Source organism: Biomphalaria glabrata, chromosome 14, assembly GCF_947242115.1.
Source record: "Biomphalaria glabrata chromosome 14, xgBioGlab47.1, whole genome shotgun sequence".
NCBI classification, from domain to species: Eukaryota; Metazoa; Mollusca; class Gastropoda; family Planorbidae; genus Biomphalaria; species Biomphalaria glabrata.
In genome coordinates, this window is record NC_074724.1 from 14,492,133 (window position 1) to 14,500,911 (window position 8,779).

The following is an 8,779-nucleotide window of genomic DNA, read 5'->3' on the forward strand; positions in this document are numbered from 1 at the left end:
ACGTCATGATATATATGAATTTTAGTCGCCTGTATTGAATCCTCTTATCTTATAAAATACAAATAGGTCTTCTAAATATTTCGATATGGAATTTAAAAGTTGACGAAAAGTCAAAGATTTTTTTAAAACTAAGTTTTTTTTGTTAGTGATATGTGGTAATACTATAATTTACCTGCCAAATTATGTTGATTTCATTTTTAAAAGCCAATTACAGACAGGACTCGGGTAATTTGGGAGTATTACAGTATTACCCGTCCTGAGTAATAACAACAGCAGATCATCTTCAGGCCCATCCTCAGATGGAAATCAATCTCAATGGTTATCCTAACGACATAGAGAAAAACGAATTTTGTCAGGGGGGCTTCAAGTAATTGTCGCTCTTTCTCCAGAAGTCTCTGAACTTCCAAAACAAGAATATATTGAGCATTAGTGTTTTATGAAAAAAAAAATATGTCAGTAGGCCCTATCCGAATATTGCCATCTTGATTCGCATTTTTTTTTTACTTTTGAGGCTAGTGTGGCTTAATTAATGCAAGCGAACTTTTTCCAAACTTACTTTGATGAAAAAAAATACTTACGACTCAATAATTGATTTGGTAAGTTCATCTACTGAACAAAACCTAGTGGAAAAAAATGATTTTAATAAAATTATCGATAGTTTGCCGGCGAGAAAGCACGTGAGATTCACTTGTATTAGCTTTTTGTAAAATCGATTCTTTGCGAAATAGCAATGCTTAAATAATGACTACTTAAAAAAAAATATTTTTGGAGCGCATCACGAGGAACTGCCGCACAAGGCATCTAATACTCTAGCTACGCCACTGTATAAGAGTGCTTTGGAAATACTGCATTCCTCACTAATATTCGGACTTGAAGACAAGCCTTATTATTATTATAAAATATTATTATATATTTCACTTTTTATCTTCTCGTTGATATGGCACGAGTGTCGGATAACGTTATAGAACCACTGATATAAACTAGCTCTTGTTATCATCTGTTTATGGTCTATTGGCCTATCTCTATAAAGCTATTATAATTGTGCTCTGACACAATTAAGTGTGTCACAAGGTGGTCTCTCTGACGAACACGAGTTCAATTTTGTTGCGACTACAATAATATAGATCAGTAGGTATATCGATCTAATTTATTTATTGACTCTACCCAACTTTAGAATTGGTCTCCTAGGACATTTTTCAGTAGTAAACAGCTCCCGGCCTTTTCCTAGAAAAAAGAGTTTCACTTCAATTGACCTAGTTTTTCAATGTGCAGGTCCAAGCTCAAGTTTAGTGTGTAGATAATGTAAGGACCTCCGGTAAACAGTCTTATTATTCTTGACTAAGAATTTTAGTTGATTAATATAGATGTCTAGATCTAGACTCGTCTAATCTAGAATCTAATAAAGGTCTAGAGTCTAATTTATCTAGGACTAGATCTATAACTATAAGTCTAGAGATGTAAAATCTAGATAAATCATAATTATTAAATAATTAATAATTATAATATTTTATTATATTATTATAATGAATGATAAATATGATAATGTCTAAATAGGTCTAGATCTAGATTAGACTCAAACTACTCATACTCAACACATTGTGACATAGTCACTGTCATAGGACGTCATAGTGATGATAGATACAACATCTAGTGATATTTACTGATAATCATAATGAGAATGAGTCTAAAAGTCCTAGTTCTATATTACTAGATCTAGAGTCTAAGTCTAAGCCTCTAGCTCTAGGCAGTGTCTAGGATTCTAGATCTAGTTACTAGTAACTGTAAGTCTAGGTTAGTAGGTACTTTAGACACTTTAGTCTTAGTCAGTCAGTGGCATACTAGTCTAGAGACCTAGGCTATATACTATATATAATATATAGATCTAGATATTAGACTAGTCATTTATCATAAATTAATCAGTACCGTCATTAGACTTGGAGTTTAGAGTTAGAGTGAATTTGTCCACTGCGTTTATATATCCTGTCCATAAATAGTGATGCTTGGATCCGAGTTGGCTTTTGCAGGAGCAGGTAAATATAAGACTTCAGTTTTGTTTGTGTTAATGGTAATGCCAAAGTCTGATCATGCTCTTGAGAAATCACTGACGTTGCTCTGCAGATCATTTTCAGAGCAGGCATTTAGGGCACAGTCGTCAGCAAATAGCAAGTCTCTGATTACTGCTGCATTTGTTTTTGATTTTGCTTTGAGCCGCCTTGGGTTAAATAGGCCACCATCAAATCTGTATGATATATTTATCCCGTTGTTTTCTCTATTTGTGAATGCATCTGTCAGCATAGCGGAGAACATGATACTGAACAGTGTAGGTTCTAGGACACAGCCTTGTTTTACCCCGTTTGATACTTCTAAGGGCTCTGATGGTTCTCCACTTTCTTGGACACGAGCCTTCATGCCATCATGAAATGTTCTCACCATGGTTATGAAATTTTTATTATATAAATTGTTAGATCTAGACTAGACTTAGACTTAGCTGTTAGCCTTTCTTATGGTATTAATGTCTAGGCATTGTAGTTATCTAGATAGGCCTATAATCATAATGCTATATATATATATTATATAGATCCAGGTAGATCTATAAAGTATAATACTTTAAATAGTTTAAAACAAAGAATCTAATCTAAATTCTATTTAGAATTTAGAGATGTCTGCAATTGAACTCTGACAACTACATGTATAAGAAAATATTTTGAGAAAATTGCACAGGATGAACATTTTATGAACATATGATATAGCGTTAGCTGACATTCGACAGTTCCCTTCATTGCTATTAAACTTGTTCGACATTCAGTATCAGCATCAACTGACTTGATTGATTGTTCTGCCTTTCGCTGTGTTATTGGATTACTTTGAGTGTTACCTCAATTTGGTTTATTTGCATTACACAACGCGGAAGCGCCCAACACTAGATCTATAGTTCAGCTAGATATAGACATAACTACATATCTGACTTATATAGAATCGTTAGACAAGATCTAGTTAAAATCTAGTAGGCCTATACTAGATCTAGACCTATAGATGTTGATGTTGTCTTGGGCTACAATGAAAGGCATAGTTACTTTTAGTAAACAAAATTAATACCAAATAGTTCAAATCTAGATATAGTGACAGTGTCAAGTCTTGCATATTATATGATCTAGATTTAGTGCTATTAGAGCATGGATTGGGTTGCCTGAGCTGGCCAGGAATACCAGTGACTTGGCAGAATTTAAGTCATTGGTTAATATGCATGACTAAATGCATGACACATAGGACATAATCATCTACTTTATGGAAGTAACGTCTGTATTATATAAGATAAGATATAGATTCAGAAGTAGATCTTATCTAGATTTGCTTGTTTGTTTGTAAAATGTTTGACATGTAATGAAGATAATCTACATCCAAGTCCAAACCTCTTGCAGGACAACAGGGAGTGCAGTGGGCATAGTATGAGCTGGGACCTTTGAGATGACCAAACAACAGTCCAACACGCATACTGCATCACTAGGCAGCCACAATAATACAAACAGTAACATATAAAGGTACAAACAGTAACATATAAAGGTACAAAAAGTTCAAAATAACAAAATAATATTAATATTTCTAGTAATGAAAAAAATGGAGGGATTTGGTTACTTGATATGTCACAGCAACCTTATGACAAAAGTCAAGAGTCAAATGATATATATATATATATATATATATATATATATATATATATATATATATATATATATATATATATATATATATATATACACATGCAAAATCTGCATTTTAATTTTCCATGGGGCAGAATATAATATTTAATTTAGATATTAATTTCTCTAACTCATGTTACAAATATGAAAATGACAACTTGTATTGTTTCAGCCAATCAGATTGGAGGTATAGAGTTCGGCAGCATACCCCAAGTTTTAAATCATATCCATAAGGAGATGAACTATTTGAGTCTTTACTGAACCTTGTGAGTTTCAACTGGTCAGCCTAATGCTTTACTGCTCAGATATAACTTTAATTTTTACTTTGACCATAAAAGCAAGTACATATATAATATTCTTACCAAGATATTTATATGAAAATACTTATGATAAATTAAATTAGTGTTTGAATCACATTGAGAAAATTATGTCAAATACATTTGTAAAAAAAAAATAAATAATATATTTTTTAAATGTGAATATATTTTTTTCTGGAACAGGTTTTAGATGATTAGGCACAACAACATATCATGGGGACAGTTTTAGCATCACTCACAGCCAATAAAGATTTGTTTTATGGTAATTTTAAAACTTTATTATACTAGTACCTGCTACTTTGCACATGTATCTTATCTTGTATTATATATTAAAGATGTTACGTCAAATAAGAAGATAATTATGTCCTACGCATTTCATGTATCAATCTAGTCATGCATGTTAATCATTGACTTAAACTCTATAAATAAGTGGTTTGTTTTCCTGGCTGATTCAGGCAACTCATTCCCTTCTCTTATGGCACTAGGGACAGTTAATCAATATTTATCCCTTTTTTTTTTCTAGTACTTTTAAAGGAGTTTTTGCAGTTAATGTAATATGTGATGACTGACAACATTTAATTTAAACCTGAAGAATCAACCCCCAACAAACAAAGGCTTAGTCTGCATCAGATGTGGAAATATATGCAACTGGGTTTGCATAGTCACGTGAAACACTACACTCATCCTTAATCTTAAGCATTGAAGACAGTGTCATCATTATTATTAACCCATATATTGCTCTTTTGGAATTTTCTACAGATATGCTTTGGGTTTGAAAACAAGCAATTTACCTCACACTCTGTTAGCCAGAATTCTTGCTTAATTAAGATTCATAAAATATACTTTTCTATCCATCCCAGTGGTACTTTAGTCTATGGAGGACCCTGGCCTGCTCTAGCACATCTCTCCATTCTGATCTATCCTGTGCTCTACGTCTCCATGCCCGAACTTTTAGCTGTTGAAGATCTGCCTCTACGTCATTAAATTTGTAAAAAAGAATATGTTTATCATCATGTAATGACTTGGCATCATTTATTTACTTATTTTCAATTTTTAGGTACACATGAAGTACAAGTTGCAGAGGCCAATACAAACCCTGAGAAATCATCCAAAAGGTGTGCAAGAGGATGCTGTTCAGATGACATGGTTGATGTAGACAAGTTTACTTTGGAGCACCTACCTATAGAATATCGCCATGATGACATTTTCAATTTGGCCCAAGCTATTGCAAGCCTTACAGTGAAGCTGAAAGTGACATTTGTGAGTGACAGCAGACCTCAATTCATTCCAAAAACTGATTCACCATATCCCTTATATGACAAACGAGGCTCTGGTGATTTTATCAGTATGGGAAGTGGTAGGGTGTGTGATGTTGTGCAGCAGAAAGGTAAAGGGGGTGACACATGCAAGTGCAGCGGATGCAAGATCTCTCCGAATCCTAGCAAGAATTGGTGGACTATCAAGATATTCACCGCCACTGCTGTGGTCTATGACAGCAAAGAGGCCAATCAGACATCATGTACTTTCTTTGACCATGGAGGTGAAAATGATCACAATAAATTTAAGATAAGTGGATGCAGGTGTGTTTGGCTTGATGTGGAAGGGGATTTGTGCTTGCTTGAGATCATTTCATGCAACAAGAAACTTTGCGAACTTCTCTTTTCAACTATCAAGACATTTAATGTTCTATGGCAGAGGCTAAATCAGACTTTCAAAAATCTTAAAGCTACAGATGAGAGATTGATAATTATTGTTTCTCACCCCCATGGTGATCACAAGCGTATCTCTGTTGGCCATGGTGTAGATATTGGAACCATCTGCAATCTTGGTTTCAGCAAATATATTTACAATGCCCCAACCTGCCTGGGATCAAGTGGAGGCCCTGTTTATGCCCTCGGCAACAACTGGTTCAAAACTGAATATGTTCACAGTGGTTACCGACATGACGTTGATTCACCTAAACACTCACCTGTCTATTCTAAAAGTCATTCTGAAGTTTTAGACCCATCAAATTTATCCATAAGCTTCATAAATGCAGGAAAAGATAGTTCTCAAACTGAAAGCATATTTTTTACAAACACCAGTTGTGCTGATAAGACAGAGACCTTAGCAGGGGCAGAATACATTCCACAGACATTTCCTGATATTGAAAAATATGTCAAATATAAAGGATATAGTACTAGATGGTACTGATCTATTCATATCCTACTGGATGTAAATATGAAGTACAGTATGTAAACATGGATCACTTCCAGGAAAAAAAACAATTTTTACTTTTATTTACACAAATCAAATCTCTTTATAAAGAAAAAGTTGTCTAAACAATGTAAATTAATAACATCTTCTGAGAAATTGAGAACATTAAGTAGTAAATGGAAGTTCCACTCAGAAGAAGCTACTATTGGACTTAGACTTAGGTCCTCCCACTCTGTTTGGTGCATTTGGTGGCAAGCTGTCTCCACAAAAATCTGTCACTGGCAATGTCTGAATCCTCTTCCCACCTTGTGTCCATTGCTCTGAGGTCCTCCATGAAAGTTTGGCACCAAGTTATACAAGGACATCCATGATTGTGTTTTCCTTGTATTGGCCTCCATGTCACCGCAACTCTTGGTCTGTGTAGTTCATTTTGTTGGAGAACATATACCGCAAACCTCATGCAATGCTCTGCTACAACCTCACTAAGTGTTCGACTCCCAGTTCAACATAGGATTTCCTTGTTTGAGACCCGATCCATAGAACTGACTCCCTAAATCCTTCTCAGCCATTTTTTGTTGAGCCACCTCAATTTTGGCGGATGACTTTCATGTCTTATATGCCTATGTTGCTGTTGGGATGACGATTGTGCTAAGGAGGTGTATTTTTATTTCAAGTGAAATGACTTGGCTTGTCCAAATAGGCTGCTCCCCATCTCTCCTATTCGTCACGCTTTATCACGGTAGGCATCCCCATCATTTGTTATGATGCTGCCAAGGTTTGTGAGCTTGTCCAACTCTTCAGGCTTTGACTCGCCAAGTCTGACGGGGGCACCCTTTTCCTTATATCCCACTCCTAAAATTTTTGTCTTATCCAAGTTTATGTGGAGGCCAATTTTGGGTGCCTCTCTATTAATCTATGATGGCAAAACCATGATATACTCAGGACATAATACGGAACACATTCGTGATGTAGGCATCATCATGTCTTTCTTTATATTCTGTTTTGAATTAACTACTTTCATGTTAAAATGGCAAGCCCTTCAACACAAAGAAACTGACCATTATATGGAACGTAAGAACCCTGAACCAATGCGTAAACTGCCCCAGCTTGACACCTACTGGCTGGACATCATTGGGATCTGCGAGATGCGGTGGACAAACTATTGGACTACTAAAACAAAATCTATTTGGTGGTACATCAATTACTTAAACTCACTTTCTACATAATATTTATGCTTAGTCTTATTTTAACATGAAAGTGGTTCATTCAAAACAGAATATAATTACATCCTAATTGTTTCAATGTGTCAAATTAATCATAATTGTAAATCAGTGACTTAAACTCTGATAATTCATTAGTTTTCCTGGCTGATTCAGGCAACCCATTTCATGAAGTGGGAGCAGGAAAAAAAAGAAACACCTGGAGATTTTTTAACAGGCTCTAGCACATGTGTTTGAGGCCCTTAGTAAATCATCTGCCTTTAGAATTGACATACTTCTTAATCAGCGTCCTGTGTGACCAAAAAAAATGAGGCCACAGCTGGGTTTGTACATCCAAATAAAATGCTGCATTCTTTCTAAACTTTAATATTGGACTCAATGCTGTATTATTACTCTGTACCAACTCATGTCATGTCTTACATTCCATTGTGAAAAAAAAATATTGTTAAGTATTTTTCTAAGATATGTTAGTTTCTTTATATTTTTTTCAATATGTTTGTTTTCTAATGCAAAATGAATTATTTTAATGCACATACAAGTCTTACAAAACTAGTCACATTGCCAAGAATGCCACAGAACTTTTCCAAAGTAAGATTATTTTTAGTGGAACATATAAAGACTAGCCAATATTTGCCATGTTTGTCTTTCACATTTAAATTCTAAAAATCCTAAAGTGCTTTTTGAAAATCAGATTTGGCCTTCACTTTCATCATGCTGGTTAAAGATGTAACAGCTACTTTTTAGTGTCTATTTATAATTTATAGGTTTGACAGTAATTAGGTACTGGAAACTCTAGATGATATATTTGTAGATGACATGTACAAAAAGTACCAGTAAATGGAATATTTCAATTTTGCTTGTCTAGATTGAGTTGTGGGCTCCAGGTATGTTTGAATGATGGAGGGGTGGGGGGAGCAATAGGTAGGAGGTTGAAAAGAGTAAGTTGTTTTTGTTTTGATTTTGTCTTCTGAAAGTTGATTCTTGCAACTCACAAAACAGTCAGTAGTTTTGTTATTTACTTTTTTTGCTCTTGAGGAGAGTTAGGGGATGCTGTGATTGAATACATTAAATTTTGTTTCTAATAATTGAAATATTCAAAATATATACTTGTTATATTTTTTTTAACCATTGTGGACAATATTGTTGTCATGATATATTATACATTCATATTCTCTTGATGATACTGGATGCCTCTTTACAAATGTCATCTTATATATTAATGCTGCACATGAACAAAGCTGTAATTTTACATTAATAAATCATAAGTGTTGGTAAAGTCGAGTTTAACTATGAAAGTTGTAAGAATGATAGCACACACAGAACACATTATTACTTACAAATGACTTGA

The 8,779-nt window shown here is 34.3% G+C and overlaps 1 protein-coding gene across 9 annotated transcripts; it reads left to right on the plus strand.

Annotated features, from left to right (window-relative positions):
- Nucleotides 1-1,034: 1,034 nt before the first annotated feature.
- Nucleotides 1,035-8,707, plus strand: LOC106060025 (uncharacterized). Of its 9 annotated transcripts, XM_056010350.1 has the most exons (6): nt 1,706-2,030; nt 3,420-3,539; nt 3,871-4,000; nt 4,196-4,277; nt 5,073-6,209; nt 6,245-8,707. In XM_056010350.1, the coding sequence occupies exons 4-5, from the start codon at nt 4,229-4,231 to the stop codon at nt 6,206-6,208; spliced, it is 1,185 nt and encodes a 394-aa protein (XP_055866325.1). In that variant the 5' UTR covers nt 1,706-2,030; nt 3,420-3,539; nt 3,871-4,000; nt 4,196-4,228; the 3' UTR covers nt 6,209; nt 6,245-8,707. The 9 variants fall into 9 exon arrangements, with proteins under 9 accessions (XP_055866324.1, XP_055866322.1, XP_055866323.1 ...); XM_056010349.1 differs by lacking the exon at nt 1,706-2,030 and adding an exon at nt 1,035-1,132 and having other exon boundaries at nt 5,073-8,707; XM_056010347.1 differs by lacking the exon at nt 1,706-2,030 and adding an exon at nt 1,182-1,315 and having other exon boundaries at nt 5,073-8,707.
- The last annotated feature ends 72 nt before the right edge of the window (nt 8,708-8,779 follow it).

Excerpts from the sequence above, each read along its gene's own strand:
- LOC106060025 (XM_056010349.1), top strand. The coding sequence starts at position 4,229 with ATGGGGACAGTTTTAGCATCACTCACAGCCAATAAAGATTTGTTTTAT. Across the intron at positions 4,278-5,072 it reads CAATAAAGATTTGTTTTATG|GTACACATGAAGTACAAGTT; the intron begins GTAATTTTAAAA and ends TTCAATTTTTAG.